The sequence below is a fragment of the Manacus vitellinus genome, unplaced genomic scaffold (assembly GCF_001715985.3).
Source record: "Manacus vitellinus isolate BGI_N305 unplaced genomic scaffold, ASM171598v3 scaffold_1_pilon, whole genome shotgun sequence".
Classification (NCBI taxonomy): domain Eukaryota; kingdom Metazoa; phylum Chordata; class Aves; order Passeriformes; family Pipridae; genus Manacus; species Manacus vitellinus.
The window spans coordinates 32,811,721-32,832,802 of record NW_021939396.1 but is presented as its reverse complement, the minus strand read 5'-3'; the positions used below and the strand labels follow the sequence as shown (position 1 = coordinate 32,832,802).

At 39.0% G+C, this 21,082-nt stretch overlaps 1 protein-coding gene across 1 annotated transcript in view; it reads right to left on the bottom strand.

Moving 5' to 3' along the window:
* Positions 1–237: 237 nt before the first annotated feature.
* The window catches only part of SLCO5A1 (solute carrier organic anion transporter family member 5A1), a 76,335-nt gene continuing 55,490 nt past the window's right edge, over positions 238–21,082 (bottom strand). Inside the window, 4 exon segments of the mRNA XM_029959368.1 lie at positions 238–8,152; positions 9,360–9,424; positions 12,635–12,876; positions 15,902–16,061. Of these exon segments, the coding sequence (XP_029815228.1) occupies positions 7,707–8,152; positions 9,360–9,424; positions 12,635–12,876; positions 15,902–16,061 (913 nt within the window). The 3' untranslated portion in view covers positions 238–7,706.

The following is a 21,082-nucleotide window of genomic DNA, read 5'->3' as shown; positions in this document are numbered from 1 at the left end:
TCTTAGCATATAACTAATGTCAATCAAATTTATGGCTAGACAAAATGGTGGAATTTTACAATTTAATTCAGCGCAATCAATGCTTAGTTGTGACTTGGTGGTCATTGAATTCAGTGGAAAGATTTTTTGTCTGACAATGTACCAAATACTTCATCACTTCATCCACAGTGATTACACAGTTACCCATGTACATTTTTTTCTTGCCTTCTTTTTTTTTTGTTTGAAATAAAACACACATGATATGCTATTTTTTATTTCCAAGTATCAAGTATTCAAGAGTTTGTTTTGTAAACACATGTTTACAACAGATGCTGACAGTAGATTTCATTAAGTCATGGGTTATACAGCTACAAAATTATTCTAAGCTCTGCTGAGAAATAAATATCAATTAAAAAAAACCCCAAACCATACAGAAGCTTAAAGTATGCAAAAAAACCAGCATAAACCAATTATTCTCTTTTTACCACAGCACAGCACACACACACTCATACGGTCAGACATACCCTACAAATTTCCCTAATACTCTACACATTTGCTTAATAATGAGTTTTTTAAAAACTAACCAGTTACAGGCAGTGTGCCCACTCCATGCTCTTAAGATACCACCCAGACTGTTGCTCTTCTGCATAAGTCATTTGGTAGAGGTATGCACTGCAGCCAAGGGCAAAACTCCCATGTGCTCAACTGGGGAAAAGGAAAGGTCTTCTTTTGAGGAAAGCCTTCACTTAACCATGGATCTCACTGACACAAAATTATTTTCTTCTTTTTTTTATTGAAACTCAGCTCTGGATCATTTTGTACTTCTTGTTTGTTTGTTTTATTTTGAAACTTCCCTCCACAATTTCAAATACAGAGTTTGTTACAGAGGTAAAATTTCTGGCTTGTCAGCCATAAGTGTAATTAGTGCTATTAGTGCTCTTAGTGCTATTTAGGATACAGATACCTGTTCTGCATGAGTAGTCCAGGCACAATAACACAAAATAATTGTAATTCAAAATGGGAGGGAAAAAATTTTGTGTTCAAGATTTTAAGCCCCAAACCATCTGTTTTAAATTGTAGCTCACCTTACAGTCAACCAGATTTGGCCTTTTCCCATTGCTAGAGATAGAATTTACTCTTATTCTATCCCTCCTTTCTGGTATTCCATGAAAGAACATTCATATTTCAGATCTGAATCCTCATTTTAATTCAAACCCTTACTAACATTGTTTGGTTAAGGGGTGCCAGAATTTAGCCTAGTGTTTCTTGCCATTACTATAGAATTTATATTTAGCCTTTGCTTAAGCAAAGCAACTAAATACAGTAATATGCTACAGCAGGATGAATACATTCTACATAGATTTCTGTGGCCTGTATAGCTTTTACCTTAGCTATTAGTGCTGGGCCAAATCCTACACTGCCTCCTGAAATTACTCTCCCACAGAAGAGCTAGGTAGGAGTTGGCCCACCAGGAATTACAAACACTGTCTTTGCTGGAATAGTCCAGACTTTAAGAACAAAAACACATGCAGTTGCATCACTGACATGCCTTGAACATGTCATTTAAGTCATAGTGAATACATCATAAAATACTTCAGTACCTATTAGCACCACAGTGTTGTTTAGTCATTTGTCTAAAGATTATCAAGCTGTCTTTACTTTTCTCAAGGTGAACAATGTTTTGGATGCTTTTTGTAGCCCTTCATGAATTCCACAGCTTTTCACCTATTCTATATAACGAACAAAACATTGTTACAGAATAACATTGAGACAACTGGTTTGAGATTGAAAAACTAAGAGAATATAGTGCACACAATGGGTAATGCAATAATTAGAACAGTAGAATGGAACCCAGACAAATAAGCATCTATTTTGTAACACTTGAGGTCAAGAAAACTTTGGAGCTACTTTGAAATTGTAGAGCTACTTCTGTGTTTAAAAGGCTGCAATATTAGAAAAGAAAAAGCGTACCTTAAGGACTGGAGGGGCAACTGCTAAAAACTGCAGGCATTAACTGTAGTTTAATGTAATGGATATGGCTGCAGGATATGGGTAACTCTGTGACAATGTTTACATGTAACCTTTTTGAATTGCTATTTGTAAAACGAGATGGTAAAAGAAAAAAAGAAAGCCCTAATTCTCTACCAAAGAACAAGTCTACCACCATTATATTGACTGCCCATCTTCTAAGCACTTCAAAGTCATAAAAGTGTCCATAAAATCAAGTCCAGTATGTGAAGAACCTGAAATGTGTTGATACAGGTTTAATCTACAAGGGGCAAACACTCTGCCCAAAGCAACTGTGATTCAGATTGCAGTCCAGGTAAATCTCTGTTACCAGATATTTTAAGCCCTTGGAAAGCAACCACAGCTGGATGGATTCAGCTGGGGGAACCCAGATACTGAAGCAATGCAGTATTGCATCTCCTATGCCATTATAAAAGACACATTATTGAGAAAACAGAAAAGGATAAACTTATTTAGGAAGTTTTTTATATTTGATCTCTGAAAATATTAGTAGCAACCAGTGAATAGAGTATAAAAGCTAAGCAAGCACTTGCTAAAGCTCCAACTTGTTAAATTCCAACTGAAAGTATGGCCCAGTTTTTCAGCCTCAACATTGGACTGATGAGGCTGAGAATCTGGCTGCAAAATAGCAATAAGACACTTTGGACCTATTTATTTATCTTCAGTTTTATGTCAATAGAACACCATGAAGAGCTGTGGTATTACACACCCAGGAAGTGTAGTAAGGCAGCAATTATTCAGGCCTTTTGGGGCAAAACCCCAAAAGAACAGTACAGCAGGTGTTGAACCCTCTCCCAGACGTGCTCTCTGGAGTTACACTGAGCAGGCAGTGCTCTGCTCCATTTGTGCGGGATATTGAAAATCTGTCACCTCAACCTCTAGGTCCAAATTCTGTGAAAGGGCACAATTCAAACTTACAGCATCACTTGAGAAATTTCATTGGCTCTAAGGTCAGAAAGATGCCCTTATTTAATCTATCTCCCCATGTAACACACAGGTTTTCAGCCGGATATTCATAAAATAAGTGAATGACTGGAAGAACTAGAATGTATCTTAGAGCATGTCCATAAAATATTTTTAATTTGAATTCTACTTGAAAATGAAAACTTTCCTTCATTGCCAGATATATAAGTAGCCACACGTGAATGCCACAGGAGAGTACTCAAGTGCTACTGTGTGCTGTTCTGGTTACAATTATCACTAAATCCATGGGGAAAAAGCTCATCGTGGAAATTACTCTTTGGGTAATGGAATTCCTTTTTTAATGCAGATGGGACTCAGTCCCATACTTACATACATGCATCATTTTTAAGGGCATTACTTAAGTATATAAATTTACATACATATTAAAGTGTTCTGCTGGATCAGAGCCATAATGAATTAACGGTTAATACTACAAATTAATAAGCTATATTAAAAAACCCCAAACAAACATATTTTTGAACAGTATACTCAAGTGTTTGTAACTAGTTTAGGGCCTTTCAAACTTACATTTCTAATACCTAGTAGGAGATCTGTGCCCCTACTCTGCTTACATAACAGCAAGTTGTGAGAAACTGCATGTTACTACACATACTTTTAAAGATACATAGGCTGTCCAAAGAACTAAAAGTTTCCAAATAAATATAAATTGCACCATAATATTCAACGTTTCTTGCAGCTGCTCACACTGTACTGAAAGGATATAAAATGTCACCAGTTCCAAATTATATCCTATTATATCCAGTATGCTCATGGAGAAGAAGGGGAACCAAAACCACAGCGCTTTTGCCTAAAACGGGAAACACAGAGAGTCCCACTCTCCAGATTATTCCAGACCCACAAAGATCTAGGAACCATCTCTGGAGGGTGCTGCACTCGTGAGCACCCAAGGCCATGGTTACACATTTACCATTCTGAAGTTTTCTCCTTTTTGAGGAAACAAGGATGAATGGGAGGCTATGCAGGGACGACTACCTGTTCAGTCAAGTCCATATATTTGGGCTACTACTCCTCTCATGTTCTTCACTCTAAATCATGAATAAGTGGGGTAAGAGGGAATTAGTCTGTTCCTGTGAGGGCATGGTGGCACTTTGTGGACTTGTAGTAAATCACCAAAAGTAGTTGCTCCATATTACCACTGGCTGGTTAAGTGCAGGTAGGTGACTTGGGTTTGCTACCAACAGCAGCCTGTGGGTGAACAGGACACCTGCTTTACCTTTTCTTGTACTCACTGATACCAAACCTTATGTATTTTGGGGTAGAGAGGGAAGGTGGTGGAAATTAATGGAATTTTATATTTTATGGTGAGAGGATTTCACACTAGGAAGACAGCATGGGCCCCTTCACTGGATGACAGGCAAAGTTCTTTTTTAGTTACTGTGAAGTTGGTTTAGCACCACATGTCGATCATGACTACTGCTAGGGAGGCACTCAACTTCTCTGGCAATTCTTCTTCCTTCAGCAATGACAACCTCAGAAAATAGTGTTTGTTCAGCAGGTCTCAGTCCATATTTCAGTCAATTACAGTGTTGGAATTGACTTCTCTAGGAAGTTAATGTGTTTCCCCTACATGCCTTTATTGGTTTAGTTTAGACTGTTATAGCTTACTCACAAATAAACCCTCCTTCAGGAATGAATCTAAAACTGGCCACAGTTTGGGTTTTCTTTCTTTCAGAGGATGCCAATTTAATTAAGTGATTTCGTAGAAATTTATTCGAATTGTCAAAATCATCTATGTCCAAAAATAGTAACAAATTTTTTTGAGAAGTAAAGAATTTTGTTTTGCATATAATTTTCAAAGAAAAAGTAAAAAACTATTGAAAGGCTTTTTCAGTATTTCCAAAGTTAACATCTTTCCTTCTACATTCCAGTTTCTCAGACATTTCAAAATATGAATCTTTTTAGACGTTGAAGGGTCAGGATTTCCTAAAAAAATCAGTGGTCTCCATCCCAACAAGCTCTGAATTCCCTTGAAATAAACTCAGAAGCAGCAGCTGCAGATGTGTCACTTCTCTCATTCTTTGGCATCAATGCCATTAGTTCCTGACAATCCTAATCTGCTCTCTCTTGTTATTCATGGAACAGAAGCGCACACATGAGGCATGAAATAGAAAAGATCAGGATAAATGATTCATTTCTAGTCTTTTACAATTCCCTAAGTGCTCTGTTTCTGAGGTATTTGAAAAGATTGTCACTCCTCATCTCACCCTACGATCATTAAAATGGGGAAGTGATTAAAATGGATGGGTGATGGGCTGCAATTACACTTCTTCCCACTACTTTGCCTCAAATTTTGTCATGGCAGGAAATTCCTGGTGCAACAAGCATTTGAGACTGGAGCAGAAGGAAACATTTATATCATCTATTCTGATCTCCTATAGCAAAAAAAGAAAATTATACCCAACACCTTTGAACCAAGGAAATTTATTTCTCGGGATAAGAAGTGTAGAAGCCAACATCTCAGGTGGCATGTGCTGACTGAGGACACATACCTGGTGGCTGCATAAGAGACAAAAACATTTTCAGGCTTTACCCCAAACACCTGTTAATATGGACAGAATAGTAGGAAATTATCAAAACAATATTCCTCTATGTTGTAATTCAGGGTAGAAAAATCTGAGTTTGCCTACAGAAAGAGTGAGAATTGTTACAAACTACATAAATGGACTAAGAAATTCTGAAATAAGCAGCCACCATTTCAAGCAGGGCAAGCAGCCCTGTGGGTAGTCTTATGTGCTGCTCAAGAAGAACCAGGAGATGACAAAAGGCAGTCAGCAAAGGTGGAAAGGGAAACATACTCTTCCCAGGACAACTCAGTGGATGCCAAGGAGAGTACTGCCTTTAATTTCAAGGACTTGGTTCCATACAACGTTTGATCAATTTACATATTATAAATTGAAAACTTAAATCAGGAATAACTCTGTTCAAAAATATGTAGAAATTATGCTCTATTTATTTTCACACAAGCTCTCTACATGGCAAAATCCAAACCTGACTATCACCGATTCATCTGTAAAGATTGCTTTTAATTTCCTACACTTCTAAGACTTCCCCTACAGGGTACAATACAGCTTTGACTTCCTATTGTCCACCTGAAATAATTCTCTGCCCTTTGAGACATCATTAGTACATCATAAGCATGGTACTACAAAGCCTTCAGAACAAGAAATGAAATGCCAAGCACATTTGATTAGAAAGTCTCAGCGTCTCTCAGGGAGAAAACACGCTACAGTAATTTGGAATAGCCAAAGGCCACAGCAGTTCTTGTGAGTCCACACTTGCTGATAATTTCTATTCTTAGCTCTTCTCCTGGAAGGCCAAAGGAGAGCTAAACTTTGCCTTCCCAGAAGCTCTCAATGAAGTTGAGAAAAGGAAAGGCAGCCACATGTGGGACAAACCACAAAACCAGGACCTCCAGGCCTGTGCAACCAGCCTGCCCAGCACCAGGCAGCTGCAGAAGCAGAAGTGTGGCAGAAATGAGAGGGTCTGAGCCAGAACCCCCTCCCCAGCTGTCCTGGATGGCAGGGTGCACAGTGCCCCAGTGGTGCCAGGAGAGGAGGGAGAGCCTCGTACCCAGCACCACGATGGGTGGTGCTCTCAGCTCTCTTGAAGGGTTTCTCTACTCGCTCCTGCAGCAAGTGCAAACAGCACCAGCCTGAACTGTGTGCCACTGCTGGCTGCAAGGGACCCGTCAGGTCCCAGACTGCCACCCAGACAAGAGACAAGGCCATTAGCTCCCCCTCAGGACTTTTTCACTGAAGCTGAATTATACACAGAATTCTGAAGGACAGCCAAACTCTTCCTATCAAGCTACAACGGGTTGTTTTTTTCTTCAGGAAAGTATGGATTTGGTGCTAGTAACGGCCACCCAAATAACATTACAGAAACATGCACATATCCACTCTGGTATGTGTGTATGATTCCTACATCTTAATGTTACTATAAATTAATACTGAAGTTTTTTACTTCAAGCATTACAGTTTCCTAGCCTGTGTACTTTGTGAAGAATGGCTACATCCCATCAAATGAAAATTAATGCACATTTTGACAGGATAAAGATGTTACAACTCAACATTTGCAAACATTACCTGATGCATAATTCTTGTATGGCTTGACATGTTATTAACAGTACTTTAAACCTTATGTTATTTTTTAATTTAATGATTATGTTTGAAAATAGCCCCTTTCAAATTCGGTTGCAGTAATGTCTTTAAAAGCAAACTTTAAACTTATTTTGCTGCACATACAATTATCCAAATAAGTTGCATAGTTTAAATAAGTTCAGTTGTGCTTCATAGCAGAACTCACAGTAACTACTCTCTTAAAAATACAATTTGCAGATATGAAGTTGACAATACATTTAAGCATTCTTGTGAGTCTAGACATCAACAATATGAGTTTTTGTCAGTCTTCCACTGACTTCTGCTGTTCATAACACCTCATCTTTACAATGATATTAGATCAGAGCACGGACATCTAATGGACACATCTGAAATACAAACACCATTTTTAAAACTCCATTGTTGGGAGGGGAGGAATAAGAACTTGGTTTGGTTTGAGGTATCCAGCCCTCAGGAACATATTATGGTTGTTTGCATCAAGCTTTGTTGGTTTTATCACGTTACATTTAGATTAAAAATAGAAGGCACAGGTGTTTTACAAGGCGCCGTAATTAAGTCAACCAACAAAATTAAATATTACATTACCAAGCCAGGGGTCTATATCTCAGCAGTGACTTCTTCCAACACATTTTCATTTGAGGAATTTATTGCTTCTGAAAAAGGGCCGGGGTATGTCTGTTCTAAGCAGTTCATTCCTTGTGCCACATTGGTGTCTCCTCGGGAACTGAAGGTAGGGCAGGATCTAGTCCGTGCATAGTTTTGTTGGGGTCCAGCTTGTCCAACCATCTCACTCACAGTGTTCACCAGTGAAGCCCTCCATCTCTGTCTCTGCTGTTGTTCTTCTTTACACTTAATGGAATACCAGGCCAGGAAAATAAAAAGGAATCCCACGAACTTGAGAGCAGCTGCCAACCCAAAGTAGACAAAACGAAAGGAGGTGACATCGTATTCCCAGCAAGATCCTTGTACGCCGCAATCCTGTTGCCAAAGCATGCATGTGGTGTCAATAACAGCCCCAAAATAAATCGGAGTGGGAATGTAAGCTGAAATAAAAATAGCAAGAGAAATAATATGTGTTAGTACATTGTGGAAAACTTCTAAAGGAACTATATGCCTTAGCCAAACAGTGTAGGTCGAAAATTTTTGAGATTTCTACACTGTTGTTCTTACATGAAATGTAAAACATGGAAAACTGGTCAGCCAGTCCTTGCACCAACACTACTTTATACACATGAAACCTACCACAAATGGGAGAGAATTTAAACAAAGAAAACAATGCAGGTACAGCTTCAATCTGCTGTCCCCAGATAGCACCCAAACTAAGTGCGCCTCAAAGAAAATTCAGTTTTGCTCTCAGGAAGTAAAACATGGGAGAGGGTAAAATACATTATCTCTGTAGCATTACTTGCTGAACTTCCACTGCCTGTGAGCTGGGAAAGGTGCTGCTTTTAGATTAAGGAGAAAAAGCACCAAAGACCACAAAATTATTTTCTTACTGAAGATGGATGGAAGTGGTGAGACCACTAAGATTTTCAATTTTCTTTTGAATAGATCTTCCTCAGAAACAGACCTTAACTTCCAAAGCAGCTAAAAATGCAGTCAGTCCACTGAATGTTCCTGCTTTCTCCAGAAATACACCACCTTTAAGACAAGATTGAAATTCCTTCCTCAAACAAAACTTCCAGATGCAGCTATATGCGCTTCTCCTTCTGTTCTCTTAGAATAGTCCTTGCTTGCTCTAGTCATATATTTTGTAGTAGCTGAACACCTGTAGTGTTCTTAATAGGCAGGATTTTAGAAGTTCAAGAGCTTAAAAGAAGCTGCTTTGTTGAATAAAGACTTTTAACATGCATCTCTTTTTGCTTTGAAGTACTTGAAATTAAGACATTAAGTAAGGAATGCTCCTTATTTTAAAAATGACAAAAACTACTGTTATTGCTGAAAGTAACAAAAATCAGTTTCTAAACAAGAAAAAATTCTAGTAACTATTAATTTTTACGTACAGTTTGAAACTGGAAAAATGTATCTTTTTGGGACAAAAATGTTGTTCTAGGAAGTCAGTAACAAAAAAAAAAAAAGAGAAATAACTGCATTTTCAGATACGATGTATTCAGACACTATCAATTTCAGGTTCCTAATACAGTAATCAGGTAATTAGTTCCAAATTTATGGAAGTTTAGTATTTTTATAGTACATTTAAGCTGAACATGGTGAGCCTTTATGGAAATGCTGAGCTACTGTAATACTTACCAAGAGTTCGTAATAAAACAAACTGCATTCCTAGTGCAAAGGGCCGCTCTCCATCTTCCACAGACCTAGCAGGCAAAAAGAAAACTCCACTATAGAAACATCAACAGATAGTCATCATGGTATGATCTGGCTCTACCCCATGGGTTTTTTCTGAGCTATGGCAAATTTTTGTCTAAATTTCTTCTATTTAGCTTCTACTATTGTTAACTCTTCTTGCTAGGAAAAAATACTGCCAACCCCTCCTGAACCTGTTTAATCAAAATTGCAATCATGCCTTTTAACCTTTCTTTACATAAGGCCTGAAGAATTTGATCCAAACCCATTAAGGAAATTTAGAGAATCCACCCAAAATGTTTATGGTTTTATGTGATAGCTTTCTATTATTTCATATGTCTTAATTTATTTTTCTTAATCTTTTTGATGTAAATTACAATTAATGGATAACTAAATTTCTGAAAGTTGGACTCAGTTTCTGAATTTAACAGATCTCTGCATAGCTTAAGCACTTTGGAGCTACTTTAGGAAAAGTATCAGTAGAAACATCTAAACAGTCTCCTTAAACACTGCTCCTTTTCGATAGAAGTAATATAAGATTCTTTCAATTGGTTTCAAAGGAAAAATGTCTAGCTTACAAAAGACTAAATACAAAGTAACAAGATTCCACAGTGCAACTACAATTTTAATAAACCACAAATTATCTACTGATTTAAAAAATATTTTCAATTCTTAACCTAAAGGTCCGAAATTAAGATAGACAGCTTCTAATGACATTGAAAACATAAGACAAAAAACAACAAAAAGTCTGCAGTCAAAGAGGTGCAGCTGTAAAATCAAGGTTTGAAGTCAAGCAATTGAGAAATTGGAGATACAACTTGGACCACAAACCTTGGACTGATGTACTAAGCACAATATGACTGTTCATGTGTGTGGGCCACCATTTTTTTACTGAACACTACAAAATCCTGCTGGAGATCTCCCTTAGGCACCTCACTATTGTGAGGCTCACTGCAATATTAATGCTCACTGATTGCAGTTTGCCTTTGTGTGACTGCAATGCAATGACAACAATTTTTTATTAGCATTACTTTATAGATGGAAAACCCAGAGACAGAAGGAATTAAGTCAGAAGTCTCTGAATTATAATGGTGCTGTGCACACAGTAGTTGAGGTAAGGCTGCATGAGCAACTGGAAGTCTGACATGCCCACCCCCAAGTGCCTGGCTTCACTGTCCTAAGAGTGATCTTTGAACCCATTTTGTAGACTTTTTGAAAAGAAACTGAAAGACAAATTCCACAATGTGACATTGCACGTGCCCTCCATGTGTCAGCAGCAGGCTTCTGCATAAACCTTAGCCCTTTGAGCTGAGAAAGGGACAGCAAAAGACTGCTTGTCCTTGCGGGGGATGAGACAAAGATGTCTGCCAGAGAGTTTCTCAGCTGTGCTCACAACTGAGCCTAAGGATAGCAAAGCAAAGTCCTGACCTGCCTCACATTTTCTAAGGTTCCACGACCTGTTACAAAGATTTGCCATTATTAGTATTTTATAGAGGACTATTTGTGAGCAGCAGCAGAACATCAGCGGTCTCGGAATATCCAAGTGAAGCTCTTAAAAGACAACACTACCAGGAGAAAATCCCACTGGCTTGGGAAGACCATTCTCACAGGAAGAAAAGGCCCAAGACTGGTTTAAAGAAAAGCTCAATTTGAAGACAAATTTTACACAAAAACAGGACAAAAGGTGTCTCTATGTTAGCAATTAATGCAGCTAAACAGCTAGTGATGAGGACCTGACATGTACACCACAAGCATTTCAGGTTTTGTAGGGATTTACTTCAGATCAGCTCTAACCTGGTCCCAGGGACAGCATGCCCATTTGCATCTGGATCATTTTGGATGTGCTTCTGAAGAGCATCTGAAACACTGGAAGAGGCTTCCTAGAGAGGTGGTTGATGCCCAATGCCTGTCAGTATTTGGCCAATGCCCTTATTAACGGGTTTTCATTTCTGCTCAGTCCTGGAGTGTCAGCAGTTGGATGATTAGAGAGACTATTTACAAGAGCATGTAGTGACAGGACAAGGGGAAATGGCTTCAAACTGAAAGAGAGTAGGTTTAGATTAGATTAGACTGTGAGGGTGATGGAACAGTTTGCCCAGAGAAACTCTGGCTGCCCCATCCCTGGAAGTGTTCAAGGCTAGTTTGTATTGGGTTCTGAGCAACCTGGTCTAGTGAAAGGTGTCCCTGTCCATGACAGGGCAGTTGGAACTGATGATCATTGTAGGTCCCTTCCAACTAACTATTCTATTCTATTCTATTGTATTCTATTGTATTGTATTCTATTCTATTCTATTCTATTCTATTCTATTCTATTCTAGTCATCTTCCAGCTCATCTCCGTCTGTAAGGAACTTACTTCCTGAACTCTGAGATCTTCAGCTTCAGATCCCAAACCAAACAGACATCTTCAAACCATTCCCTTTGTCCTTCTGTTACCAGTAGAACCAATGCTTATCGGTGTGCTTTGTAAATTCTAGTAAGTAATTTTCCTCTAATTCTTTTTCCTTCTCTTTAAACAGCAGTAACATATATTATACAATACAAATTTACTTTAGCAGTATAGCATACTATGTTTTCTCAGCTCGCTTGTCTTTAAAAATCAGGAGAACTTCACTTACAGGTGCCGTATTTTAAATGGACTAAGATGTTATAGGGAATGATTATGTTTATTAAACTAGATGGCAAAGATGGGAAAAGCCAATCCAAAAATCCAAATGCCTTTTTTCAAACTGAAAAATAAATGCCACTGCCTTTTCCTACAAAGACTGTATTGCTCTTTATCCTTAAACGACCACAGTGATGACACCACTACTACAGTAGAAGTTCAAAATTCTGGTGAAGGAAAAAAAGGGAAGACTCAATAACAGGCATGTGGTAGGAATGAACAATTTTAGGAGAGAGAAAAAGATAATTTTAAATAGTAACTTTTTTCATTTGCATTTGAGAATCCAGACCATTGCTCTAAGAAAACTGAAAATTTTTCAGGAGTAATAATTTTCTTACATGATGTGTTACTTGTTTTTAATTTATAACACCTGGAATTCACTGGCTGCTTCTTATTTCCTAAAGTGGGTTATCATGTTACATATTCTAAATACAAGCAAGTTTCACTCTATCCCTGTCAGCCTTATTCTATCTACTTTTTAAGGATACACGAGCTTGACAGGCACTGGTGACAGCGGGCACAGCAAAAGTACTTCAAGACCATCACTGAGTTCTCACCTGAGTGTCACTATAATTGCTGATGGCTGGGCACATGCTGTTATGAGGGTAACAATGAAGAGAAATATCAGGAAGGGGATGAGCGTGTTGCAGGTTCGATCACATTTCCCAGAAACAGCGTAGCCATTCTCATTCAGGTAGGTTTTGACAATCACCAGCCGGAGCTGACTGCGCTGGCCCACTGTTGGTGGAGTGATCACCTGGCGACTCTGGACACAGGCACATTCTGTGTAATTTCTTACCTAGGGAGAGCAGAAAAGAACATTTTCATATGAAAAAACCCACGTAAGAAAGACATTGCACAGAGACATGGTATGACAGTCCCGTAGTATTTCTCAATCTTGTGCCTTGAGCACTATTACACCAAGTACAAGCGAAGTTACCTCTCCAACTAATTTTAAAGCTGATCGGGACTCTCCATGATGAGATTGCTTTCCATTGCTTTATTTAGTCTGAGTTTCAAAAAAAAAAAATCTGGAATATTTTTGGAAAATTCTGCCAAGACAATTTAATCACTTCTGACAGGGAGGCTAGAGAAAAATATTGTTTCTGCTGTACTACAAAAACTGTGAGGAAACACTCTTTAGGCAGCACTGACAATGCTGTATTCTGAAATTTGGCAGGCTGCTGACTTTCATATTAAGGCAGCATCTTCTGCCATCTTAATGGAAAGCTACCCAGATCTGGCCAAAGAGCAACAAGCTGCACTTCATGCTCAAAGTCCAGGACCTTCCATCTGGATGTAGGTGTGGATCTGGACAGCAGCAAAAACACAGAATAAGGGGAAAGCAGAGACTCAAACAATGAGACTGAAGGATATGGTGGATTCCTAAATGGACAAAGAGAATGAAATTAAGAGACTGAATAAAGAAGTAGCATTTCACAGGCAAAGGGGATTTGATCAAGGTGAGGAAGAGCTAGATCAGAAATAGTCTTCTTTCACATTTATTCTACTTCTGTTTTCATCTAATCTAATGCAAAGGGTGTGCAGCAGATCAGAATATTCCAGTGTTAGAGAAGAAATAGTTCAGGACCTATAAGATGTTACAGGAAGGAGCTTTTTATGTCAATTTTTGCATTCATCAAATAGTAGACCACACATGCACAGAAGCTACAAAACCCTCTTAAATTTGCAAATTTAAGCACTTGGATATCAGGACATATTCAAATCACAGTTGTTTGTCAATTTTAGTGTATACCTTTGTATGCATCCATGCTATGATATAGCCTAACATTTCTTCCCATGGGATTTAGCTGAACATCTTAATATATCTATTTATCCAGGATTTTACCTCCCATTTTCAAAATGTGACTCTAGGTATTTTTTTCCTCACACTAAACAAATTCCACTACAAAGACAGAATGACTCATATTTCACATGCATTTTTCTATCCCACTCACTATTATAGCTTAGCTTTTTCAGAAAGTATCATTTATCTTCAAAACAGTTATGAGATGAGGTATTGATGTTATCTCTATTTTGTATCAAAGTAACTGAAACAGATCAAAAGTTTCACAAACATGGGTGACTAATTTGAGACAACTGGAATCCTTTTTTTCAGAACGTTTTCCATTAAATACAACTAAATATATTCTAAATGTAAATTTTCATGCCCTCAAATACAAATTTAGGCACCCAGTGCATCTACAAATGGTACTTCTGGTTTTTGTTCATGTTCATCATCCAGAACATGAAGAATTCACCATTAGCTGCTGAGTTAAAACTTCAGGCCATGAAGCATCTTTTCTTAAATCATAGGAGGAGATAGTATGTTTCAAAATCTGTACTGAAGAGCACATACTCCTAAAATATTTCCCTACTAAATTACTTGGCACCAGTTTGATATCAAGTGAAATGCAGCAAAGATCAAACCTATATCTTAATTCAGGAAAGCACAAAGTAGGTTTATACAGACACTGAAAGTTAACCACAGGTTCACATCACAGGCTTTTCCATATTGGGCCAAAGCAATTTTCTGCTAAAAACCAGCAAAATAATCTAAAAAGAAAAAAAAAACTTTAAAGGAAACTAATCTGTTCTCAGTGACATCTATATATGAACCTGCTTTTTCAGATCTGACAAAGCTCAGTGGTGGACCTAACATCCTCCTGCTTCACAGGCTGGCTGAGGACTGCAAATCAGGATACTGATACTTTATAAAGTAAGTTTTCTGGAAAGCACAATCAAGCCCTGAGAAAATCAATGTTTACATTACTTCTTGTCTTTCTTAATTATCCTTTTTTAAAGGACAGTTCTGAAACAGAAGAATTTAAGAGTTCCTTTTTTTTATGAAACTAGCATGACCACAATGCTCTGTTGATATTTAAGTCAGATTCTACTTTTCAACTGTTTTCTTGTGCCCAGTCCTCAAAACTGCCAAATTTTCATGGCTTGATTTTACCATCAGGATGTCCTTCTCCAGTCCAGCATAACTAAAATACTGGGCTGTAGCAGAAAATGTATTTCAAAGAAAGAAAATGGATTATTAACATCTTTTAAGTTCTGGTTATTTGAGTTTGATGACAGCCCCTTCCTTTAGCCTGGATGAGGTTTAGAAAAAGGACATGGGAGTGGTCAAACTGCTTTACAAGAGCAGAATACGTGGGCAGTCTTCACCCAGCTGGACAAACACCAGACCTATCAATACACTGGTGCACATTCAAGAGCTGCTTGTGCAAAATGATGAGGCTGACACAAACACCAATAACATTAAACAGGCCCTAACTAAATTTAAATAGAAGTTTAAAACAATTCCAACAACCTGAAGAGTGAAGTTCTTCCTTCAGTTCAGAGAGGGAGTCAAAAAAAATCCCCAAACTGCTCTAAAAGGTAACACTGAGCTTGAAGAAAGACAGTATGACATGGCCACCCACATTCAGAGAGAGCTGAATTAGATGACACTTACTCAAGGTCCCCTCTCCAAGTCCTGCAGGAACAGCAGAAATGCAGGCCACTGCCCTCAGGGATTTTGGGGTCTGTACTGGAAACACCAGCCCTCTCCACCCCGTGGCACTCTCTCAGTTGGAGGGGTTCACTTGGTACAAATGAACTTGTGCCTCAAATTTGTACATAACTGAATGGAAGAGGGGTGGGACCATGCAATAGTAGCATTACCAGCCTTTCAGAACATGGAAAGACTCGAGATGGACAAGTCAGCTGTAGAGCAATGTATCTGAAGCTTAGAGAAGAGATGCTTGAGCCAGAAACTGAGCAGTCTTTGATCTGCACCAGTCCCGTGGCGTTACTCACGGGTGTGAAGCACTTACCCCTGTGCTGTGGTTTCCACCACTGATGCAGCCAGCTAGACAAGGATTAAAATACGTTATTCCATCTGATCCACAGACAGGCTCGTACTCATGAATCTTACATCCGCAGTTAACATTACAGCTTCCAGTCAGATTCCTGTGGGCCATGGCAAGAGTGGGACTGAAGAAAGGAAAAAGAACATGCTAGTAGAGGAAGCACAGACATCCATATCCTCCCGTACAGAGGGAGCAAACATCCTACTCATTAACTCTGGAACTTGAGTTGATTATCAGAAAAAACTGCATTAACTCTAGGTTATGTACATGACTTAAACAATATAGAAGAATACTAAAGTCATTCCTGCCATCAACTAAAAACACAATGAAAGATATAATAATAAAGTTTCAAATTTGTATCATATTTGCCTAGGTAATAGCTGTATTTTTCCCCTGGTTTTTTTTTCCTTTAAGAGTTAAGACACCGCTATTTTATATGCCTATCCTAAGCTGTTGATCACTAGCGAAAGGCTCAGTGACAAGATGTAAGCATTCTGTGAACTAATGTGAACTAACAGGCACCTCTTCCCACGTACCAACAACTGTTTAGAAAAATTATTGCTTATATTATTCATATGTACATGTGAAATCTACATGAAGCTCTCAAGATCTGGGAGACTGTTCTGCTTTTACTAAATGTCTGTAAAAGAACCAATGCTCCATTTGCCCTAGACCATTCCCCAAAATCTGGCCAAAGCTCAACTTTCTACGTGCTCCCCTGAAGGGTTTGGTGATATAGAATGAAGGAACTAAAAGGAATTTCAAAGCTGAAGGAGATGTACACACCAAAGAGCAGGTTCTTCACTATTACTGCTCTAGTGAAATCCTGTAGTTGCAATTCAGTAAGCCACATCTAATACTAATTAATATAATCACATCTAGTATTACCTGAAGGCATCATGCCAGAAGGTACCTGAAGGTATAGGAATAAAGTACTATCTTTTATCCTTGCTATTTTGGAACATGCTAGTTAAGGTACCAAAAAGAAAATAACTGTTCCACTTCAATATACATACAGACAAACCCTGAAACCTAAGTTATTTGCTGCTGTCATTATGCAGCCAAATTACAAGTGAGATTTTTTAAATGGCCCATATTATATTTTAATCTATTTTTACTACACTTTTCACATTCTCTGACTTGTTTCAGGTTGCTAAATTAATTTTAATAAGTGGTAAAGCAAGACTCTGCAGCGTGGTTTATTGCTGGTTCAATTTTCTGCATCTCATTTGTAATTTCACCTTGGTTTAAAATGCTGTCAGCAACATGAATGCATTAAGGCAATGGAAAAGTTACCTGAATGATCTTATTCATACCAATCTATTGCCAGGTGATGGGGTTGGCTAAAGCTAAGGGCCATAGCTCTTGTTTCCTAAATCCCTTTCTGTGTAAAGAAATCATGGCTCCCGAATTCATGGCACCCACACTCCCTCTTCACTGCACAAAGTGATTCCAAGACACTGAAAACTGAAAAGCAGCTGATATCAGCATTTTCAGGTGAAGCTTCTCCTATTACTTAGGACCCCCTCCACTTTATTAGGTTACTGTCATAGCTGCACTCTAGGATTTTAAGTGCTAAACAGCTGGAGAGAGGGTACCACACAGAAGGTGAGCAATTTTTGTAGCAACCAATTTCCTGACTTCCTAGCAAAAACACTCTGTCATGTCAGGCAGTTCTTATCTCCTCCACAATAACTGTTAAACACAGTGGCCAATGCTAATAAAGCAGGTATCAGTGGGAAACACACATACGTGCTTTATGGATTCAGACATATTTCAAATGTTTCCTTCCCATCTTTGAGTCACAGCAGTTTAAATACCTGCACCAACATGGCTCCCTAAAACTTCACAAGAGTCTGTGCTTAGTCTCGGAGAGCTCTGGCCAAAATAAAAACAGTAGCTTACTTCACTTCAGCAGTCCTTGAGAATAGGCATGATACTCATGTCTGAGATTCAAGAGTTAAAAATATGCTTAATGTGGGTTTTGGAAAGAATTCACATTATTTCAAACATGTCCCAAAGCTTTCTTCAGTCAATGCACTCCTCTACATTCTCCACAATAGTCATAATGTCAGAGACCTAGTTTAGCTCAGAAGATAGGGCCATGCAGTCTGTCATCCACATGGATTCGTGACTTTCCATAGCTGAAGTGCATAGTAGTTGAACAGGGAAGAAAGGTGGTGCTTTGAGAAGGCAGTTTTGGATAATTTTTTATCTTGTGGGTTTTATTACAGTGGTATCAGAACCCTTCATTACGTTAGTTTGAGAGATTAAATACTTCATGTGTTACCTTTCACCAGTGTTTCAGAGACTGCAAGATGCTGCAGCTCATGGCTACAATCCCTGGTCTCAATCCACAGAGGGGTACAGCTTCTGGATCCACTCCCGCAAGGCTGGATTTGCCCAGCTCTGTGTCACAAGGCTGTCCCCCCTTCATCTTCCTGCCCATACTTTTAAACTAGTTGACAGTCTTTTCACAAATGAAGTGTCCACTGCATCATTTTTCCAGCAGTTCACTGATTAGATATAAAAACTCAGTTCTAAAGAATACTGAAGCAATCCATGCAAGACTGAATGCGATAGAGGAGAAGTTGCAGGAGTGAAATTTGGAGACCTTTTCCAGAAATTAGAATGTATGTATGAAAATTCCCAACTCCAGAAGAAGACTCTGCCCTTTGCCTTCTCACACCTGAGTGGTAAGCAGAGCTGCAGGCTCCATTGTATTTCTGCCTGCGGTGCATGTGAAGTCCGGTCCAGAAGACCTGAGTTTTTGAGAACAAAAGCCAGTATGATCCCTGCAGAATCTGCAAAACCAGATAGAGCTAAGTACTGAGTTCTGTTGGGGCATGAGTATTTGCACATGCACCATAAGCTAAAATATTGCCTTGGAAAATTACACTGGTATGCACAACCACTCCACACCAGGCACCACACTGTAATATTGAATTAACTGCTCTCAGTACTGCTCAATGGCCATTGCTGTTTAAAACTACCTCAAGTACCTCTACTCTAAGCAGATCAGTAGATATCAAGGGAATTTCAGCACCTCCTCACCCAGGTAGGAGCTGAAAAGGAATCTGGATCCTCAAGATCCTGTACACATGCTCACAGCTTGCCATGGCTGCAGAGCCTCACAAGGGCTGCTGTTATATCGTCTTCGCATCTGTGATGCCTGAGCAAGACCACTGTGAAGATAAACAGCTAACATCAGACTTACTGCATTCCAGCTACCCCATGGACCACAGGGGATGTTCTCCTGCTCCCATCTTCTGCACCTGACTAGACCAGGCTCAGCTCGGGAGCCACTCTTCGCACAGCAATTGTCATCATGTTGTCTGTCATCTCACCTCCTGTCAGCAGTGACACTAAATAGTACAACTGCTGCTTAGAGCATTCCACTTGACTGGTTTTCTTGTATTTATATACTACTACTTGCTTTCGCTGAATATGCTTGTCTTTCCAGCTGTGCACTTTTGCAGTCAATTAAATATTACTATGTAGCTTTTAAATATTTATTGATTGTCTACTGAGCACACAAACCAGGTTCACAAATTTATCTCCTGGAGCTACTTTACACTTTATGGTCTAGTTGGATGTTAACCAACTAGAGTCTTTCTTGTGCCACAAACAAATAAGGCACACTTTTAGCAACAAATTGCAGCTTGAGCAGGAAATTAATATCCAAGACTAATATTGGTTATGTTGCCTTCTCAGCTATCAGCTGAAACTTGTCTTATTATATCACACTGGATTTCAGTAAGCAACATGCAGCAACACATCATGTAGCAACAGACAAGACTTTTCCAGTAATCTCTCAACAGAAATTTTTCTCCGATGGAAAACACCAAATCATCAAAACATTCCTCAGGAACTTACGGATTTCAGCAGCACAGTGACAGAAGTTTTTCACACCAACAGGAGAGGCAGCATTTTTGGAGTTTTACAAGATCCTAGTCTGCTTTCTGAGCTGGATGTCCCAAATGCCTGAATATTTGAGGTAAGAAGGAACTCCATGACCTGCCTGGAAGACCCTTGCGCCCACATCCCTGCTGACAACAGGGCTTTACCACATTGCACAGGGACAGGTCCAGGGGCAGGCCAGACTGCCGCGAAAGGCACAGCTCGGATTTCCCTCTCCAACCTATCCCAACCTGTGGGGCACATTCTTCTGACCTATTATCCCTCCATCACCTAAAACCCTTCCAGCAGCAGATGGGTTGTTCCACAGTCAGGAGAGCCCATTCCCCATCTTGGTCTGCTTATATAGCTAACTCGATTCAGCTGCATTGCTGAGAATTAACATGACACAGAGGTTAGGAAATCAGCTTAAAAAAAAAGAGATGAATGAAATCAGGCATGCAAGAAATGAGAAGCATGAAACTGGGAACTGAAGTGAGACCACTGTGATAATTTAATCTCAGGGGCATTTTTTTGTTTGGCCCAGAAGAAGACTTAAGTTTACAGATATGCAAAGCAAATATGCTCAAATTAATAACAAGCTACTACATGCTGTGTCTCTCCAGCTTTCAACACCTTTTATACTTCAGCATATCAGTGTAAGGTTTATGTGGGGGATTTCTTTTTGTTGTTTAGAGCAAATGTCTTTAACACAAAGAGGCTTGGTTTTTTGCATGCTTTCAAGAACATGTAATACACAAAATCATATATTAACTGCATTTCCAAAAGTTCATTATCAGACAGTTGTAAGAGGTTCATGATTTCATCTTTTTACCTTCTCTATTCACTCACTGTTCACTCCTCTTTCAATGATGGGAAACTCTCTACTAACACATATCTACATAACTCCATTTTCATCATATAGGATCTACCATATAGCACATATTATAACAGATTTCTTGAACACTTCTTTCAGGAAGGGATCGGTTTTTTTCTTGAAGGTATGTATTTTTCCAGAAGTAAGCTGAACCAAAGTACTCTACTAATCCTGCCTTCTGACACTGGGAGGCTGCCTACTCTCCACAAAGGAAAACAGAGCATTGATCCCTGAATTACTGCACAGCACATCACAGATTTACCTGCACCAGTCATAAAGATCAGGCTCTTACGGAAATTGCACCAAAGCACCAAAGCACCAAAGTCCTGCTCATGAGCTGATCTATGGGAAAAGCATTCTAGTTTCACTGC